Consider the following 21,871-nt stretch of genomic DNA (forward strand, 5'->3'; position numbering starts at 1 on the left):
ACAAGTTTAATGTGACATTTATTCGATAGGATAAGCAATACAAATCATAATAAATGTCATTAAGTTATCATATTTCACAGAAGTTTTAATGGATAAGTGATAAACTAATTCTATAATTATCATCCGATGAATTATAAACATTAATTTTTAATAACTCCAAAATGATGTATAAATTCGAGTTTACTTTTCCGTAAAGTATGTTAAATTGAAGTTCACATGTAGCAGTCCCTAATTCGTCATGTCAAAAGGGAAAGATAAAAATGAATTATGATCACCTAAAAAGATATGATTAAAACGCACTTTGACATTTCCTGCAGATAATTCCGTGCATAACTCCACAATTTCTAGCCTACTGATAATTTCTATGCACGTCTCTAGGTGTTAAAAAAGGAAACAGTATATTATAGCTTAGTTTGTTGTTTCGTATGTTTCTATGGTAACGAATTGCCATATAATTAAGGAAATAAGAATTGCCTAAAATTCCTGTCACAACTCTGGAGTATTCCACAATATAAATGATGCAACATCTTTTTGTAGGCTTTTCATGGAGAATATAAAATTTCTATCGGGTTTACGAGATAAAATGAAAATTTCATAAAGTCATAAACTACAGAGATATTTTCACTTCTTTTATTTTTTAATGGTATCATTTATATATTAGAAAGGCTAAAAGAACGGTATCTTATAAAATTGTTTTTCTTATGTATTGTAGAAAAATTCGACTAATTGTATTGTGTAGCATCTTTCACCAGGTTATAGTATGACGTGAATCAGATTTTTGGATGCATTTGATCTGATAAATGATGAATCCTGATCTCTGTTTCGTAAGACGTATCGCACATTAAAACATTTCGGAAGTTTAGAACAATTTTTCTGCTTTGTAACATAGTATTATGAAACAACTAATCACCACAGACTGCTTTGGGATTAACTTGGTTCTTCATTACAAACATATAGATAATCAACAAAGAACTTCCATTCGAGTTCTCTAATTTGACGCTTGCTAATTGGATGAAAACGACCAATCTACAACTTTTTGCATAAGGAAGGAAAAAATTTCATATCTTTTTTTCAGTGATAAAAACCGGTACAAAATTTGTGTGAAAGAGTTGTTTGTCTGAAACAGGCGGACGTGTGATAGAGCTTTAAGGTTTTTTCTCCAGGCCATTTAGGCTATGTTTCCGCCAGGATTCGAGCCACGTAGCTTCCCATTACTATCCAGACTTGTTACCAATTACAACTCAAGAGCGTATGCTAAGGGCAAGGCGGTAATTCCTTATAAACTGAGCAGTCCTAAGAGAGCATTAACCGACATGCCTTCCAGCCAAAAGTTCAAATACGAGAATGCATAATGCATCGCACAGAAGAAGCAAATGTTCGGCTTCGTATTATTTCAAAATGATAGAAAACAAACAGTTCTTTTCTTCTGTGGCCGAAGATATAAGAAATATGTTCTTCAGAGGAAGTTGATAGCCTAGAACTAGTCTTCTTGAAACTATAGGTTTTTCGACGAATTTATTCCACAGTTTGAGGAAGTAACACATTTCCAATAAAATTCAACTACTTTTACTTTTCAATCTGCGACAAGCCTTTTTTCTTAATAACAATTTATTTTAGATAATTAGGTAAATAATTTCTTTGCGACGTGTCTGATTCAGAGAAATTTCGGATAAGGGTTTCAAAATTCAGAAATTATTGCTTTATTCGAATGAAAGTTGTCGGGATTCAATTACTTTAAGCTACTAATTGTTTTTAAGGAATGGGCTGGGGCTTTCATTTATGTAAATGATAAGCCTACCTACTGTAAATTACATCTGATGTCCTTATCTTATATATATATATGTTATGATAAAAATCAAAAAGTAATGGTCGGAACAAAAAATGAATAAAATTTTGCTACTGAAAATATGAAGGTTTTAACCTTTCCACTCCGGGTAAAGTTACCAAACTGAATAAACACAAATTAATGAAACTTTTCAAAAATGGAATAGTTAAATGAAAATTAAAATGAGAAAAGAGAATTTTTTTTTTAATTAGAGAACACGACACATAATAAAATAAGTACCAAAATAATTTCTTATTAATCTCCTCTGTTTAACGCATCAAACAGAACTTGTCAAGGCAAAAGTGTTTTCTATATGTGTGCGTGTGTATAAGATAAAAAATCTGATGTGTACACCACATGACTTCCTTGTACGGAATATTAAACTATACGCATTTTTCTTGCATTTCATTTAACTTATTAGATTGAAATAAACCTACTTCGCCGATAGCGCATAAACCACAATAGAATAAAAGCATTCTTTAAAATTCACTTTGTTTACCATAGCGACACTCTGGCGCTAGGTTCACTTAACAGTATTATATTTCGTTCATATTATAACTCAGAATGCACAAAATTTATATCATTTAAAGAATTATCTAATCGTTGCCACATGTTCTGTTCAAATACTATAACAAAGCTAGAACGATGTATAAAAGAAATTAAGCAAATAAAACGAAAAAGAAACAGTTTTTCACAGACGATCGAGTATTTCTCATTCAATTAATTCAGTTTTCACTTCGCGACAATGCAAAAATACATAAAAACTCAAAATATCTGTATTAAAAATTACGAAGTAAATCTTAAATACTTATTTCCTCAAAAAAATTCCAGAAAGGATTAAGCATGATTTAATTCGCAATAATAAATGAAGGCGTTATTTTTGTGTTGCGAAGGTTAGTCTCTCTAGATTGGCAACAAATCTACAATTCTGCTGTTTCAAATGTAAACAAATATGTCCGCCATGTTATTTAAAACTTAACCGCACTTAAACAGCTTTTAAATTGTTGATAATTGTACAAATATTGCTTCCAGAATTACGAAGGGCATAAAAACTTTAACCGGAAGATAAAAACAACATAATTCAATCATTTTTAAAGCAAAAAAATGTACAATTTACAAACATATAAGAGTAAAGAAACTGAGATCACTCAGCCGGGTAACAGAGTGGATATATTTATAAATATATTTATATACGTTTGGCGCGCCCGATTGAAACCAAAATACGAGGTGCACATCTACATGTTATAGTAGTCTTATATACAAAATTTCAACGTTCTGAGGCTACTCGTTTTTGAGTTATGCGAGATACGTACGTACGTACGTACGTTCGTACGCAAGTACGTACATACGTACATACAGACGCCACGAAAAATTCTCTTCAGAATTCATTTTAAAGCAGTTTTTTTAGTTTTTTTGGAGAAAAAGAGTCTTTTATTCTGTCCTTACGTATAGATATCAGGCAAAAACATCGTTAAATTGCATTCGAAAGCGGTCAAAGTGGATATTTTCGTTGAAATATGCTGCCTGAAGCTTTTCGCAATTACAATACTTCCTTTTTACTTCGTACAAGGAACTAAAAATATATAAATCAAAATTATAATTTAAACTAGCAAATTGTCTCTTAATTACCACTCTTCATTCTAAGAATAGTAATGCCTTTTTCTGGACTGCGTCATTTCTAGGATCAATCCATCTCTCAGCTTTGTTCCCATTAAGACGCTAGTTCCCTTGTTTAGTCTCTGCCAGCTGTTGTGTATTGTTTTAAAAATATAATCTATATAAATCACAATGATGATGTGAAATGAAAAGGAATATGTGTCCTCAGAATTAAATTATGCAGGAATAAAATTATGTGTGGAATTTACGTCTACGTCTGTCTTCGAGTGTCGCCTTTCTAGGGTCAGTCCATAAATTCGTGCGCACGTTTTGGTAAATTTTTAAATAACATAAAAAACATAATTTAGCATTTTAATCAATTATATATTTTCCTCCATTATCTGCAATGTCTCGCCATCTTACAGGCAGCTTTTTTTTTATGCCATTGCTGTAGAAAGACTCTGGTTTTGATGCAAAAAAAACTTGAAAGTTCATTATGTATATCCTGTTTAGAATTTAATTTTTTTTCCCAGTAAAAAATTTTGTAAGGCACGAAATAAGTGAAAATCACTTGGGGCAATATTTGGGGAGTAAGCAGGATGTGGCAAAAGCTTCCAATTAAATTCGCTAATTTTTTGCAGCGTTGTTCGAGCCGTATGCGGTCTAGCGTTAGCACGATGAAACAACACTTTCTTGATATTCACCCATCGTGGGCGTTTTTTGATCAATCCTGAGTTTACAAGGCAAAGTTGTTCAATATAAACTTCTGAATGAATCGTTTTGTTTGATTCTAACAGTTCAAAACGTCCTGAACGGGGTTCGTCGTCAATGCTGCTTTTTCCAACTTTTTTTAAACCATTTCTGGGCAGCTCTTACACTAATAGTGTACTTATCATGTACACTATTAATTTTTATCGCTGCAAACCTGGCAGATTCACCACACGAAAATAAAAAATGTAGCACAGCACGTTTGTACTGATTATCTATAGTCATCTTCTATGGGTACTAAAATGCGTTCGATATTTACGAAAGTTGGTGATGAACTGAATAATATGTTAGTCAAACGATGACAAGTTTCAACAGATTCAAAATTGTATTGTTTTAGTAAATGCGTCATAGTGAATTCCACGCATACTCTTAATGCGCATGGACTAACCCGATAACTACGCCTCTCCAAAATCAGTAAAAGCCTCTCCATGTTATAACGCAGAGAACCGCCGCCAATCCGTTGCGGGTCTCTCCAAGTCATCTTATTACAATAACATATATCCATACACACATACACACACATATATATATGCAATATTAGCACAATTTTGGAAGCATTGATAGTAGATAGAAAATGGGGCTTCACCGACACGCGGTGTGCGGTGTGGGCGTGGCCAACGACGTCACACAGAAGGCGGGGCCAAAGGGAACGTCATCACACTAGGAGGCGTGGTTTCGAGTGGAGTTGAGTTGTTTTTAGATTGCTGATTGAGTTGTAGACCTCCTGCTTTTTATAAACAACTCAACTCCACTCGAAACCACGCCTCCTAGTGTGATGACGTTCCCTTTGGCCCCGCCTTCTGTGTGACGTCGTTGGCCACGCCCACACCGCACACCGCGTGTCGGTGAACCCCCATTTTCTATCTACTATTGATAGTAAAACCACTACGACGTAAAAGCGTAGAAATGCTGATGGCGTATATACTTTGATGCTTATAGCGTCCATCCATTTTGATGAAGAAACAGTCGAGCCAGATTAAACTCCATATTTATTTAAATTCAGGTTTGTGACAACAGTTCACTTGGCACTCCAATCGTGTCTATTTCCAGAATAATTTTGATACTATTGTGATATAAGCGATCATTGCAGCAAAGCGTCTGGCCACAAGCAAAGCACTAGCAAAAAAGGGGAGAGTGTCGCAGTACTTCAGAGTAAGAAGAAAGTGAGTCGAAAAAGTTTCCTTTTTAAGTTTTGGTTTATAATTTGGTGATTGGTCAAGACGCATTTGCAATAAGCGTTACGTAAGATCGCATGGTTAATTTGAATGACGCAGTTCAGACTTATAGCGCTATTTCTAAGACAGAGAGATGAAATTCCCAAATGAAATAAAAATAACAGAAGTTATAGTGAATTAAATTTAGAAGTTTGCTTTCGTGTTTTTTTATATTACATATATATATATATATATATAATGGAGTAGCCGAAAAACTGTTTATTCCTTAATTTGCGGGAAGCAATGAATTTTGAAAGCCCTAGAAAGAAGGACCTCCTAATAACAGAGCAAGTGTTTTCGATATTGCATGTAATTGCAGATTTAGATTTAATGATAGTTCAGGATTGTTTTGATGTTTGCAGTAGTGTCGTAGCTAGGATGGGGAAAGGGGGACATCTGTACCCGAGCGCAGCATCCAAGGGGCGCCAAACTGATGTGGTGAAATTGCAGAATTAAATGTTTTCCGTTCTTGGTATACAGAAAGGGGTGCAAAATCTTCAGTTGTCCCCGGATGCCTCTGCTTTGCAGATAATTATATTTCTTAACAGCTCAATCAGAATGACAGTAACTGACTAATTACAAGGGTGGGCTTTATACAGCTACAATTAAGCTAATCTTGCAATATGGATTTCCCTCAAAAATTCTTTCGTGTAGACATTTCGTCCTTTGGAAGATAACCGTCATTGTGATATCACCCCTTTCTTCATCCTCCGCCTCCATAGAGAAATAACTCCACCTTTTTGTATTTTGAGCATTTATTGCACAAACACAAAACTAATACTAAAACTACAATCTAATAACTGAAATACATATATATATTAAGTAATGCAAGCTAATTTCGATTTTATTAATTGGCTCCTACGAGCCTTCCGTATGACCTCTCTATCGGTCTCCCTCTTGGAAACTAAACTTTTGGCGCCTTCAGATTGAGAGCCAGCGCCCTCTATACATCTTGTTGGCGTCACCCATATATCACAGTCATCCTTCATTACTTATGTTTTTTCTTACCTGTGTATCATTTCTGGCAAATAAATGGGCTATCTGCTTACAATTTTTACTATCTTTTCCATGTATAACATGATTACTAATTACTAGGTAGGAAATTGTCCTCGAAAGCACCCAGAATAGCTTAAGGTGCTTTTCCATAATTAACTCATTGAACTTAATAATTTCAAACATTTATTTTACTTTCATTTTTGGCCATTTTCGATAATATTTTCAACATATATCTCATTTGTTTTCTTTGATAAGAAGGGAAGAAGATAATCTGCCAGATAGTTAAACGGAAAGATGTTGTAGAGCCATTATGATTTTTGATGCTGGAGACGAAAAATATGCAATACCCTGACTGGAAGCATATTTCACAAGTGCACATCTGTGTAGCCACCGAGGGAGTGGTTTCTAGGATGGACCAATGGGCATTCAGTAATATTTCTGTCATGTCACGTGACCTTTCGCGTGCCTTAAGATTTAAACAAGATGGTTGAAAATATTCTGCCATGCAAATTTCTGTACAAAATATTTAAAGCATCGTCGATTTCTTCTGAAACTTTTCATTGCTACATTAGATCAAATATAAGCAATTGTGAAGATTTCACTACCTGGTTGAAAGAATTTGAAATAAATACAAACAAATGTTAGATACTCCGCAAAAATATCCATGTGAAATATTACTTAATAAGTGAAGAAAGAAATCTTTGATAAACATCTGAGCTCAAAATGCTATCTTTACATAAAACTATCCATATGAGAAAAATATTTACAGCAATTATGTATGTAAATAGAAGTCAGGACTTTTTATTGCAGTCTATATGAAAAAGATGTTCTAATAACCAATGCAGAATTTTATTCAAAGTGAACTTTACTAATTTGGATTCGTATACATTTTAGTGTGTTCAATTTCACATTTAATAACTGCTCACTCTTACATGTACTGTCTACACAAGAAATACTCATCAAACTGAATGAATTTATCTTATTCACAACGAATATATTCAATTTATTCACATATTAACTCTTACTTTTAATAATGGATATAATCAGATAATACACAATATGTATTCTGAAACATACACTTTAAAATTCAAAAGAATGCAAGCACTGAAATAAAAAAAAAAAAAAAACCACTTGATTCATTGTTACACTTCCAGTCCAAAAAATTATACACTTGAATTCTCTTAATCCACAGGTGTTAGTAAATGTATAATATTCGAAGCTAATTGTAGCGTGAGTCATTTTCTCGATGTAAAGAGAGATAATACGCCGTGAACATCAATCCAAATATTAATGCGTGATAAAAATCGCGGAGAAATGTCAGCGATTGCGTGATAAAAATCGTGAAAGTGAAATGTCTGCGATTGATTAAACTCATAAAACGAAAGTACTACAAGATTTTCTACTATTACGTCATACATTTGTAACTGCGAAACAAATACAAATTAAAACGTAAACAACATACGCTCACAGGCTGGAAGATTTAGCGTCACAAGAGAAGCTCATTGGTCCGTTTTCGAAACCCCTCCCTCAGTGGCTACGCTGATGTGCACTTGGGAAATATGCTGACAGGAACTCGGTCCTGGACTCTCGAATATATGCCGAGTGTGCTACCGTTGCACCACGAAGACATGCTGGAAGGAGGGATTAAAAACCTTAGCTACTCCCCCTTTTAAAGGCCGACTCGGGATTAGGGGACCCAATCGCCAAATCCTGATGGTGACGAATTATCATCCACCACCTTTTAGTTCTGGCGCCACTGTAGAGTCATAAGTTTTGGGGAAGGGGCGGGGGGAAAAGCAGGTGACGTGAAAAATGAGCAATGCCTTCGACGGGACTCGAACTTGCACTTCGCGAATACGCTCCGAGTGTGCTACCGTTACACCACGTAGGCGTACTGAAGAGGGAGAAAATATCTTATAATGTAACTTTTTTAAATTTAAATTATTAATACAATGTCTTTGTACATGTTTTTGAAATCGATACTTTCCTGTGTAACTAGATTATTTTCCGTTAAACTAAAATACAGTTATTCATGCTTCTGTCCAGTTTTCTTTCAGTGTAATACTCAGGTTTGCGGGTTGCTTTTTTAAGCTTTAAAAATATAACCTCAGATATTTTGCTGTTGTTAAGTTTTAGGGTTCTCTTTGTTTCCTGTGACGGGCTGTCCGAGTAATTTGTAGCACAATTAATTATATTTCGTAAAATGTCCTTGTTTTTCCTTTCTTGTCTCTAACCCTTCACTGAAATGTGGTGTTCTGTGATACCGTTTATCAAATAACTCCAGACGTAATAATACATATCTCCCTTGACAGTTGGCGGACTTTGAAAAGAACGTGGAAGAACTTCAGCTGCCTCATCGTTCGATGTTGACAGGTGATACGGAATGAAAGATGTGATGCATTTCTTGTCTTGGATTTTGTCAGATTATTTTTATGGACCAGCTACAATTGATATCATATCGATATCAGCTCAATATCAATTGTTCCGAATTTCAATTGAATTCTTACGGGATACATAAAAGTGTGCTTTCTAGTTAAGCCCCAAATGAAATGTAATTTGAATATAGTACTATGAGGAGGGTTCTAAATTACATTAAGCAATTGCATATTGTATTAAGCATCCGATACAGTATATTGTTTGGGGTATCAAAAAATGGTATTCATTATCGAAATATTTTAATGGTATTTCCTACCGTGGGATAAATATCTAAATTAATATTCAGTACTGAATATTAGTACAAAGCATATTCATTATTAAATGCCATTTTTCTCATTTTTAATTTGCCTTGTGAGTTTCTACTGTGTCTGTAGTTTACAAAAGTGTTATTTTTGTCTATCTTAATAAACAAAAATAACACTTTCTAAATCTAACAGTAATTTTGAAGTAAGACAGCACAGGTTCGAAGGAATACATTAAATTTAAGACTTCTAATATAAGAAAAATTATTATTTTTTTATTTTATGGAACCAGCAACTTCGAAAATTATCAGAATTTTCTTATGAATAAATTTTGCCCTTCGTCCCCCCCCCATTACTATAAAAAAAAATTTCCGAAACTAGTATGTGCGGAACCTATAAGACATTACAAGGTTAAATTAGATAATATATATAATACTGTTGTTATAGAATTTCCAGGATTGATGGTGTAAGAAATAATATTTGCACCTCACCAACTAATGGTACTTGACAGTGTGGAAGTTCCTTCTGCTATCTATGCAGAATTGCAAACTTTTCTGAAGATTTCGGAAGTAAGCCGCGATCGAATCTAAGGAGAAACAGAAATTGTAAATCTGTGATTCCTGTCACAATTTTGTAGATTACTGTGGTATATTCGTCATGATTCTACTTCAGCGGCATTTCCACTTGCGGAAGCGAAACGAAATGGCTTGGTGATAGACTGGGCTTAATATGAAAGAAAAGCAGGGATACGTTACTGTTCAGTTATTCCGTTTCTAAAATAGCTGTCATTGCTTAGTCTCTCTTTTTTTGGTCGTTGGACGGAAAAAATCGAGGTTCTTCCTCTGCCCTTGAGGCAAAAATTCGTGGTACGCTACAAATCTTGCATCGATAAATGTGATCAACGCTGTCTGTCTTTTGACGACACCAGCTTCATTTTATTTGTGTTTGTGAATTGTGATCCCAATGCTCGTCACACTGGTATTTCGACAGAGAGCCACATGTTCCTAGCACAAACTTTTATCTTCAATAAAAATGTTGAGCGCGATTGATCATTTGTAACCTTTTCGTGCAGTTCGATGTGCTTCTGGTTTCCTTCTATTCCTCTATCAGCGTGAGAAGGATGATTTTTGTTTTAAGGTTCCTTAACCCCTTAAGTGGTACTGCCCAAATTTTCTATCCCGGAAGATTTTCGTGGTAAGTCGTCACTGAAGGGGACAGGTTATCATGCGCTGTGACTTATAAAGCAATATCCCAAGAGGAATTTTACATGTAAAATCTGGTGGCAGACCTTCCATTTCAAGTTCAGTCCATGTAATTAAGTTCTTGCAAACGTTCGTTTGGTTTTTAAATATATTTATTGAATTAATAGACCTTTTTCCATTGTTTGAACTATAACTTTTTTGTCTTTATAAAAAAGTTCTTTTAATTAATTACTTACAAGTACTTCCGAACTTGGAATTTATTAAACAATAATTTTACGAATTCTGAATTTTCATATCATTTCTCACAAGTCCAGGACAGGTGGTATAGGGTTTAATGGCGCTGACAGCTATACCAATGGAAGAGGATTCGAATACCGGAGAAGGCATGAATGCTTGTAAATGTATGGTGTATGGTGTCATGGGGTGAACTCAAAGTACGCGGCAAGACGGAAGTCCTCTCGAGTGGTTTGGTGGCAGAGAAAGAAGGGTGATAGACCTTTGGACCCGTCCTACGGGGTGCTTTCCTTCAAAATTGGGGCGGAAGATGGGCAAAGTCGTATGGTCATCTTTAAAGTGTTCAAGGTCCATGTCAACAACAATCTTGCGCTCGTTGAAGCGATAAAATTCGTGGGCTTGTTTTGATTAGGTCAGATAAATGATATTAGTCCAACTGCTTCTCACAAATGCCGGTGAATATAGAGTTAACTCCATAAGTTTCGCAGCTAATGCTTTTGATAATTTGCGAAACCTAGCTAAAGAACCTTATATCATCAATATGAACCAAACAGAAGCATTTGCAGACGTATGTGCTGTTTATTGGTTTTTTTACTTTTAGTAAAAAGCGGGTCACGTTGTTGCATAAATGTCGCATTGAAATAATGTGCGTTACTATTACCTTAAAGTCAAAGCTCCGTCATAAGAAAACAAAACAGCAATAAACAAAATTGCAGTCGGAAAATTTGATATTGCAATCTAACACACCTCAAAGAATTCACATTTAAAATTTCAGAAAGTTGAAAAAAAAAAAGGGTATATTTGAAACATTAAAAAATATATTAATTATAAGATTAAAAATAAAATGCAGTGGGGTCTGCTATGTGGGTTTCCCGAAAATGTGCGGGTTCTGAGAATTGTCCCTTTCGACGTCCAGTTCCGTGTAGCCGTAACATAATGCGATTGGAACATTATGCATCAACAATCTTAAACAATTTTTGAATGGATAAGAAGGTCCAGTAAATTCCACAGAGGATCTTATTATTCTTCTTTCTTCTTAGTTTCATACTCGGTTTAAAATGCATTTGATATGAACGTCAAACGTAAAGAAAGAGCTTACATAAATAGCTTTATATGTTTCTTTTGTTGACGTCATCTTATGTTTATTGACTAGACCAAATTACGCAAATTGTGAACACAATGATGCCCAAATTACTAATTCCTTTCTAAACCTTATCTTGGCTGACCGTACGGTTCGCATAATACAGCTGAATACGGTTTTAAGAGTAATCCGTGCTAAGGTCGGCTCCAGAAACGGTCACTTAACGGTCGCGAATGCACTATTATCAGCATTCTGAAACAGTTTAACTGTTGCGTGCGTAATAGGCTTTGCTTGGTCATTTAAGTGTTATTACCGTCTCTCTCTTTCCTTTGTGTTTTTGCTTTTTCAATCTTCTTTCTTCGCACGGGGTGAAGATAAAAAGATTGCCAGTCTCCGAGGCCGTTTGTCATAAGGTAAGAAAGAAAAAAAAATAAGGTAGTAGCCTTGAGCGGATTAAGATGAGGCCTTTTTACGCTTTCCTGAGAGCCAAGGTCGAATCTTTTCCCGTTTCAAGGTGGTGGATTTGTCATGATGCCCGCGTGCAGCTGCGAGCTACTTGTTGGCGCGTTACCGGTCGTTCGTGTGTCGTGTCTTCATATTTTTAGCTCGCTGGTGAGCTCAGCTGTCATGCTTCCAAGATGAGACCGTAATATTTTTTTTTTTTAATAATTGTTTAGGTTTTAAAGTATTGCGAAAACGAGTTTCTTCCTGAGAGTGCTGTATTAATTTGCCCCCCACATTTTCTGTTGTTAATGTGTTTCCTTTCCTATTGTTCCCTATTTCAGTAATATTTTTGCTTGTTGCATGGAATCGCATCTGACTAATCGATTTGGTTCATGCTTAATCTAATTCCGAACATTGCAATTGGTTAATTTACGGGAGGAGTTCTAAAATAGTTTTACATTCCCCCAAAAAGTTAAGCGTTTGCACTGTTTTTGTTAACTATTTGTCGTAGTAATAGTTGATGAAAGTAATATGAATAATTTTGAATACTCTAGCCAGGGCTTAATTTCTAAAATTAGAAGTGCCGGAGCCCTATGAAAGGTCTTCAACAAAGAGGAACAAAAGTAAGTAAATAAATAAAATGACTATTAAAATCATTAATCATTTAAAAATTAAATAGTTAATTATTACGAAAGTAATTATTATTGAATTAATTTTAATAATTAGTATTTGTCAATTATTATTTAATTAAATAAAATTAATTAATTAATATTATTAAAATAGTTAAATAATTAAAGTTAAACGTAATTAAATAATTAAATTAAAATTAAATAAAATGTAAAGAGATAAATTAAAATTTAATAAGCGATTCGTAATATAATTTTATTGCAAAAAATAAAATTTTCGAGATCAAATTTCTACTGAAATTGTTGTTCAGTTACAAAAAAGAAGCGCCGGAGCCTTCTAATTTAGGGCTCCGGTGCGCTCCGGCTAGAATTATGATTTATCCCAGAAACTAAGAAATACAGGAGCCGGGCTCCGGCGCAATTTAAGCTCTGACTGTAACAATTCTTGGTACAATTAATATGCTAAGAGAAAATACATATACAGGGTGTTCATAAAAAAACTTGATATACAGGATGACCATAATAAACAGTTCCTGATATGTAGGGTGGTCATAAAAAAAGTCCCTGATATATGAACTCATAATGGCCTGTCTGCTCTACCAATCGAAATGAAATTCGCTAATTGTTGTTTGAAGGTATGCGCTCGAGATTGTGATAATTTAAAACAATAGAGCTCTCGTCGTTACAGTTACAGTGAAACAATGATGAAATTTTCGTTTGGCAACATCCACTTTTTTTCCTGCGTAAATTGGTCAGCGCATTGAAATACCATAAATGGCGTTGGAATAGATGGAAATACACGCATGACGATAATTGCCGTCGTAAAACATTTGCTAAGAAGAGACTAAAGAACCAATGACAATAAAAGAGGAATAAAAAAACTTTTATTGGAATTAAAGCTTTTAACGTACCCACCTCCGCAGAATTGTTGACAATAATGACGCACGGAACATCGCAGGAAGAATCTGTATTACTTTATAAGGTATTTCTCCTGCCTTCTTAGCATGCCTTCGTAGTGTGGTGGTCTGCACGCTGGGCGCGTATTCCAGAGGTCCGTGGTTCGATTCCCGGCGAAGATGTTGCTCATTTTTCATTTCTCCTGCTTTAAAAAAAAAAAAAAAACCTAATGTCTCTACAACTTCACGTTTTACGGCATCTGACAAATTCTTCAGTTCTGACAAATCTCGTGGATTTAATGTGTACATCTTAGATTTCAGATAACACCAGAACCAGAAATTCATCGGAGCGAGTTCGGGGAATCACGGTGGCCACAAAACTGCTACTGACTGACTGCTAAGATTTTGGAGAATTTTCCCCCACTTCTTAAGAAAAAAAGCATTTTTTTTTTTTTTTTTTTTGCAATTGAAGATGCAATTGTAAAAAATGATTTTGTTGTGAACAGGGGAATTGAAGAGCAGAGGTTGTGGAGTTGCGATCTGGCAGCAACCGTCCGTTTGTAAGTCTCAAACATGCTCTATTGGATTTAAACCGAGAGAATATGCCAGCCAGTCGTCCATATTTTCTGTTGTTTCCTCATCGATAGCATCTGGCTTTAACGAGCGCTCAGTGAGGTCGAGCGTTCTCATCTAGATAACGGCGCTGAGTCGTCGATGGCAGTAATTTAATAAAGCACGACCAAAAATTTAAGAATTTCAACCCTGTATCTTTGAGCAGTCGAGGACCGATTTCGAAGGTGTCCAGAGTAATATATACCCACGGAAGCTTAAACAAGCATGCAGCCTTCAGTAAAATGAGATTTTTTTCTTAGGCATGCACTAAATTTTATCGGGTGTCACCTTCTGTCCTGATCAGAAATCTTCGATTATCCGGCTGTAGGTTGAATTTGGATTAGTCGGAAGGAGGAATTTGACTAGGGGCCTGCACTCGGCAGATCCTAGCCAAACTGTTCTTCAGCCCAGTTTCGTAGCCCCCACAATGCTAGAAGGCCAATGAGGCACAAGTAATTTTTCTAAATGAGTGTGTAAGAAAGGATCTGCAAATTGTTTGTGTCGATACATTTCTTCCGGTCGTCATTTAAGTTGTATTTGCAGCTCAGTGACATTTTGGCATCCATTCTCCCTCCCTCCCCCCCCAAAAAAAAGAGTTACTGACCCCCTTTCAAAAAAAAGGTAATGAATAAGGAACCATCATCTGAGCTAATAGCTTAGGAACCTTCGAACATTTTTCGTCTCTTGGAACATTTGGAAAGACATTTTACAGTTTGAAATCATTTAAAAGAGATGCTCTTGTAATTTTATTGAACATGTATTCAAATGCAAGGAAGAAAAGCTAAAGTTAATATGTAAAATGAAATAAGGATGGCTTCCTAAATTTTTTATTTTGTCACGTACATCATTCATTAACATTAGAATTACCCACCAGTCAAAAAGACTTCTTTATCCCTTGCTAAGAAATCTGATAATATGATGAACTGTACTATACTACTAATGGCAAAACATTAAAACATGGTGCTATAACTACGCTTCATTTTCTGAAAATTATGAACTACGTAGATGATGATATTCATGAAAGAAACAAGAACAGCGCTATCTAATGATCGGCTGTTTGTTCTCAGACTAGAATAAAAAATAGAATAATAAATAGTCTTAGCATGTGTAAAAAAGAGATAATTGAGCAAAATGAATGTCAAGTAGTATTTATGTCACGAGATACACGAGAGCCGTCAGATGACATTATGATGTCATTTATATTTAAGTATATAACTTTCTTATACATTTAATGAGTAAATTAATGATAGCACGACATGGTACTATAGCGTTATTTTTCTGTTTAGGAATAAGTTTTCAGTGCTGTATTTTAAAGAAAATTATTTATTACTTTTTCAGATATCGATCCGTTTAAAACATTATTATTCTAATCATATTTTATTTCTTGTTGCCATTAGCAGTCTACATAAAGTTGTAGAAACAAAGATTATATAGGGTATGTAGAGTTTACATTAGGTTAGGGAGTTATCGCTATATCTGAAATAGTATGACAAAACCTTGCGAGGGTTTTAAATAACCTTTTTATTTAATCTGGAACTTGTAACGTTATTAACTTGTAACGTAAAAGGGCACGACTAGTGTTACAGACAAGAACCACTACTCCTGGCGATGTAAATTAAACAATAACAGTCAAATAACTTTAAACGCTGACAAAATAAAAGAAAGAAAGATAGAAAGCTGACTCAATATTTTACCTTCGCATAAATTTAAAGTATCAGTTGCGAGAGAATAAAGAGCCGTAATAATTACTTTTAGGTACGGTTGGCATGATTTTTGCTCTTTCCCCTCAAAGACTGTTTGTTGAATTATAAAAGTATACAAACCAGCCATCCTCTTCCATTTGGAGTTTAGAATTTATGTATAATTTGATTTACACTTATGTATATTATTTGTATTTACAGTCCAATTTGATTTTAGACATTAATATGTTAGAAATGTTGTATATTGATACGTATTTATTATTTTTTTAAACGTAACTCTGAATTGTTTACTGTTTGAGTTTATAATCTCATACTTTTGTATGAGAGTACAATTAATTTAAAAAAAAAAAAAAAACTGCAGATTAACAACTATATAAATAAACAATTTAATTTAACCCCCTCTCCCCCCGTAAAGAAAAGAACTTTGAGAATTGTTTTTTCCTTTTAGAAACAGGTAACGGTAAACAGCATTTGCAATTCATTATTGCCATGTTCATCCACATTTCATTATTCATAGGTTGGAAAAGAGGAGAAAATACTTGTCTAATCATTATCTTTAAAAAAATAAGGCGAAAAGAAAAATAGAAATTTATTTCGTGTTCCTAAGTCCGAGATCACACCGATACGATGATTCATTTGGGAGAAAAAAATTGCACAGAAGTATAAAAGTCTGGAGAAGCAAGGTCGACCGAATTCATACGAAAACCAGACAGACTTGTAATTCTGCTTTCGGCGGGATGGGGTGTTTGTGGTTCCATCAACTGTGTATATACCGTATTCTTTGAAACTTGGGGCTCCCTCTGAAAGCATAGTGAGGAGTGCCATAATGTGATCTTTATCATTTTTTGGTGACATTAGTAATACGAATTGAAATCTTGCAGCATACTGGTTAGAATTTCGTAAATTCGATGTAGAATAAAAATATTTTGTCTTTGTTTTCAGAAATTTGTAATTAGCGAGCGAAATGAAAAGAATTTGTTTAAGTAACTGTAATTAGTTTATCTAAATTTTATTTTCAACAAATTTAATATTTTTTTATACTTTTCTAGTTTATTAAAATTTATATTCGATATATTTTACATTCGAAATTTTTTTATTTATTAAAATTTTACATTGGATATTCGTATGTATTAATAAGTTTTTAATTATAAACTATCATTTCCTAACCTGGTCATCTTCGAAAAATAAGAAAAGGCAAATATTTTTAAAAAAAGTAATAATTGATCTGAAAATATTTTAAACGGGCACACTAGTACACAATCCATTCATCGGGACGTTACATGTAAGTTTTGTAGCAATTCAAGATAAATTTTCTAGTGTGCCTAGGAAACTTGATTTTGTTTTCTAGAAAAGCAATGGCCTAAGATAAATAAATCAGTTGTTAAATAAATTATTATTTCACTGTTTGTTAAATAACTGTTTGTTTCTTTACAGTATAGTTTTATTCTTTTTAGTTCCATAAATTGCTACTGAATAAACTTCACCCCCCATTTCAGAAATTGAAAAACTAACAGCTTATTTAACTTGATTAGAAGAATTTATTCATTTTAATATCTTTTTAGCTAGTTCAATGATAACAATTATTATAATTGTGAATGATATGTAATATTAAATATATATCAAACATAAGGTAAATGTTATCATATGTTTAATATTAAACTTTTACTGTTACTCACAATTATTCGATTCCATTGATTGACAGCGCGTATTCATTTATCTCAACCAACAAAGTAAGGCTGTCAGTAGCCGAAGGTTTATATCCGCTTAATATTGGCAGTTCGATCCCGTCGAGTTGGCTGTTTCTATAAATATTAGTCAACACCTCTTAGAAAATCCTTCTCCCATGTAACGCAAATATGAGTTATTTCCCAAAAGAAAGGTGTTTATTTGTTTGAAAAAAACATAACACACAAAGGCGATTTAACTAAGGACATCCTTTCTGTTAGATTGAGAAAAATGGATTTCGTCGTGTGCTTTGCTGTGTTCAAACTAATAAACAGATCTCTCAATATATATATATTTAAATAATATGCGTGTATGTCTTGGCGTGAATATCCTGTCTACGCCTTGGAAACGAATCAATATTTAGCTCTTATTCGTAGAATTAATGTACGTAAATAAGCACACTTCCAATTAAAAGAAATGTGCCAATTTAAATTTTAAAATTAATTGAATTTCTGATGTAGTTTCTTGAAGTGGCAGTATTCTGCTTGACTCTGCATCAGTGTGTCTTTTGAAGTAAGTTTTTTTGTTTTTGTTTTTTTCCTAAATTAGTTCTAAACTAAGACTGAGTTTAAACATTTTTTTTCCCCTCATTTTAAATCACTCTTTATTTGAAGGTTTTAACAGTATTTTTAAAAGTTTGTATACATTTTCTCTGCAGTTTTTCTTTGTATGCGATTTTATCAGTTTTGATCCATTTCCGAAAATTTTGCGGCTTAGAAAATTAGTCTGTAGTAGACTATAATCCTTGTAATACCGTTGTGAATGTCGGCTTATTAATAACCTAAGGTCAAAATGTTAAGCTGTTGTGAAAAAACGACATTTTGCCTAGTATGTTATTTTGAAAACATATTGAAAACTTTTACTTTCTTATTTAGAAAATACATGTTGGTTTTTATTTTTTAAAATTTTAATGCAGTAACACAATTACTCCTCTTCACTTTCTCCACTTAAAAAATAAAAAATTCTAGTTGTAATTGAATTTGGTGAAGATGATAGAACAAATGACGAAGCAAACATTAACTGTATAATTTTATTTCAGATTTACTGTATATTGTATTTAAAGATTTCAGATGTTTATTATTTATATTTACGATTTATATAATGTATCTAATTAAGTGTCTATAACACTAGAGATGAAAACTACGTATAAAATAGGCAATAAAGTTTTGACTTTGTGTTCTTTTACAAGCGCAATAAGGTTTCTAGGCTTTGTTATTTTTTTTTGCATGTTGCGAGTTGAGCTGATTTGGCGTCTTTTTTACCTATGGCAACCTGTGCGAAAAGTTGAATCGGTGAATCACCTCCGGTGGATGTGCATTTTGTCTTGTTACCTTCTTCATAAAAGTTTGTTGAGTGATGTCAAGATGTGACGTGACGTAATGTAAATGTCATGGTTACGCGTCCCTGGTATCAGCTGGAGCTTTTAGCGATAATTTCTTCTGAGTTTTGAGGTTTCTAAATTTCTGATAGGTAATGGAAATTCCATAATGACGTTTCTACATGTTGCATTCGTTGTTACGGGTTGTTCGTTGCGATATTTCATGGTCTGTACATAGAATATGTGCGCGCCTTGTCAACATAACCTTTTCTTTTTTAATTGCTCCTTTTTCATAAAGTTTTAAAGGTAAGTAGGTTTTCATTATGTTATTAAATGCAATTAGAATATATCTGTAAATATGAATGTGAACGGCTGAAATATAATCATACCGCTTATATTTCAGCCTTCGAAATAATATAAGAAAAATATTTTAATTTTATTAGGCTGTGCCTTTATTTGTTGTTGAAATCCAGGTCGATTTGTTAATTTATTTCTATTATTAATTTTCTGTACGGTATTTCGAGAAAGCAATTCACATTACAGATAACTGAATTAATATTGCTTTTTAAAAGGAAGAAATTTAAATATTGTGAAAATGTAAAGATTCGCCCTTTTTTTTTAAATGTTCTGTTTCAAAAATTTGTGATTATAAATTTTTACTTGGTGAGAAAAAATATGAAAATATTGATTGTTACATAATTCTTTCTGTCTAAAAAATGCAAGGAATTTATTTTCATTTGTTTAACATTATGATAACTACCTGAAAAATATATTGTACTGCCTAAACCTGAAATAAAAATCATGTATTATTTATTGGGCATAATTTTCATTTTAGCATATGTGAATTTCAGTCATTTTAAATAGTTTTTGTGAAACAATTTGAAATAACTGTATCATTAAAAAATAGTGCAATGTTTTAAACAATTTTAGACTTCTTTGTTAAAAATATTTGTTTTATTTTGCAGATTGCCCAAACATTCTGAATATTGTTGCCAAACATGAAGCATTTTTCAGTACTCATAATCTTTCTTGCCATAGTGCAATGTTCTTTCTCAGCACACTCTAGTAAAAAATCAGGCTCTTTTGAAACAACTACTGAGGCATCTACAACTGCTCATCCTAGCAGTGTTAAGTTGCAGCAGCTACTACAGATGAAAGAATCAGCTTTATTGGGCTGGTATGACATGGTTAAAAAGTTTCTGGTGCTTATTAAACCCGATCAAAAAACACTAGGTATGTTTGATAAATATATATTTTTCTAGACATTTTTGTGACTTATAAATTTAAAACTCTGTCTGTGATATTGATTTAAAATCTTTATTATTTAATAGGGATTAAAGTTTAGAGGTGTTTTATTTTGAATGTTCGACTTATTGGACTCTAGTTTAAACTGATAATTTTTATGAGATTCTGTATTTTAGATTACTTTTATTTTCCACCCTCTGATATTATAGAATATTTCAATAAGTACCTGGATATCAGATTTTTTAAAAAACTATATTTGTTATTTATTATATAATTTTGTTAATAAAAAGTGTGTATTATTTAAAACATGAGTGAAAATTCTGTCTGATTGCAAGTAAACATTAAACTGATAACAAAAACTATTGAATTTTTGAGTTTTTGTAAGCTATCTGCCAACTATTTTTTTAGCTAAAATTTCATGTAATTAGTACCTTTAAAAAAAAAAAATTAGATGTGATTAAAACTAGTAGGATTTTATTCCTTGTATGAAAATCAGTCCATAATAAAAATTTGAAATGGTTATGAAATAAGTGGTTATTTATGCACCAGCTGACCATTTTATTGACATATTATTCATGAGAATTTCAATATTTTGTTTTAGACTATATCATTGATATTACCTATGGGAAGCATGAGCTTAATCCCCAAGAAACAGTTTTTGAAGTAAGTGTTCTTTTATTCTAATTACCCTAGTAATTTTATTTGCTTATAAGACAATTGATTATTAAAAAATACAAGATTTGGGCTGCATAAATTAGTGCGGCCTTATTAATGCAACCACTTTAGTAGAAGTCTACATATTTTTAAAATGTTCCAATTTCTGGCAATAATACTCATAACAGTCATTCAGTTAAGCAACATTGTCATTTTCATATGCTTTCTTTTTCATTTTATACCAAGTTCAAACTGTTTTTATTAAAAAAAGTGATATTTTTTGCTTTAGTTGTAAAGTATAAGCTTGTGGAATTTGCCAACAATTGAAGGAACTGTAGTAAAATTTCTACAGGAATACAGAATTTTGCTAAACCTTTACAGAAAGATTTGAAGAATGTAATTTTTTTTAATGTATCATGTAATCCTTATTTCATAGTTAAAATTTGTATTCTAAATTGTTAAAATATATTTTCTTTTCATATGTTGATAATGTTTACCGACTGACTATAAATATCGATAATTAGAAAGTTTTTCTAAAAAAATGAAAACCATCACCTTGTATCCATTAAGTAATTTCTACCTTTTGATCTGTAAAAAATCGCCAAATTGCACCAAGCTGGTTGCATTAATACACAAGTACCCATAAATTTTTATCGATTTATTTATGATATATAAATATTGAAAAATTATTGCTTGTAAAAATGCATTATGATTTTATTATTAGAGCTAGAATGTCCACTTGTTTGGCAAAATATATAATTACTCATATTTATATGTAAAATTCCTTTTTATTGAATTATTTAATTATATTCAAATTAATTTGTGCAGAAGTTTTTTATATTATCTTATTGACCATATGTGAGAATATTTTTTATCCAAAATACTATATTAAAACAGTGTTCATTTTAATACACATAAAAAACTATTTAAAAATTACCAAATTTCTGTGTCTTGCTCGTCCAGTTTTTCAGCATATGATTTAGAAAATTTTGATTTGTAAGGATGGTGTACAACGTATGGATATGTATATCAAAATACTACAGTGATAAGAAATTAG

General features: G+C 32.9%; 1 protein-coding gene across 9 annotated transcripts in view; it reads left to right on the forward strand.

The window, feature by feature from the left end:
* LOC118182519 (prominin-1-like) overlaps positions 1-21,871 on the forward strand; it is a 355,539-nt gene that overhangs the window by 278,329 nt on the left and 55,339 nt on the right. For 8 of the 9 annotated variants that reach the window (XM_085821071.1, XM_085821069.1, XM_085821073.1 and 5 more), the window contains 2 exons: positions 19,881-20,148; positions 20,762-20,823. In XM_085821071.1, coding sequence (XP_085677197.1) covers positions 19,914-20,148; positions 20,762-20,823 — 297 coding nt within the window. In that variant the 5' untranslated portion in view covers positions 19,881-19,913. Of the gene's footprint in view, positions 1-18,920; positions 19,222-19,880; positions 20,149-20,761; positions 20,824-21,871 lie in introns of those variants that run through there. The other variant, XM_035351871.2, reaches the window with a different exon arrangement.

The sequence above is a fragment of the Stegodyphus dumicola genome, chromosome 7 (genome assembly GCF_044657685.1).
Source record: "Stegodyphus dumicola isolate Sdum_Otavi_A_Nest chromosome 7, ASM4465768v1".
In the NCBI taxonomy this organism is placed as follows: domain Eukaryota; kingdom Metazoa; phylum Arthropoda; class Arachnida; order Araneae; family Eresidae; genus Stegodyphus; species Stegodyphus dumicola.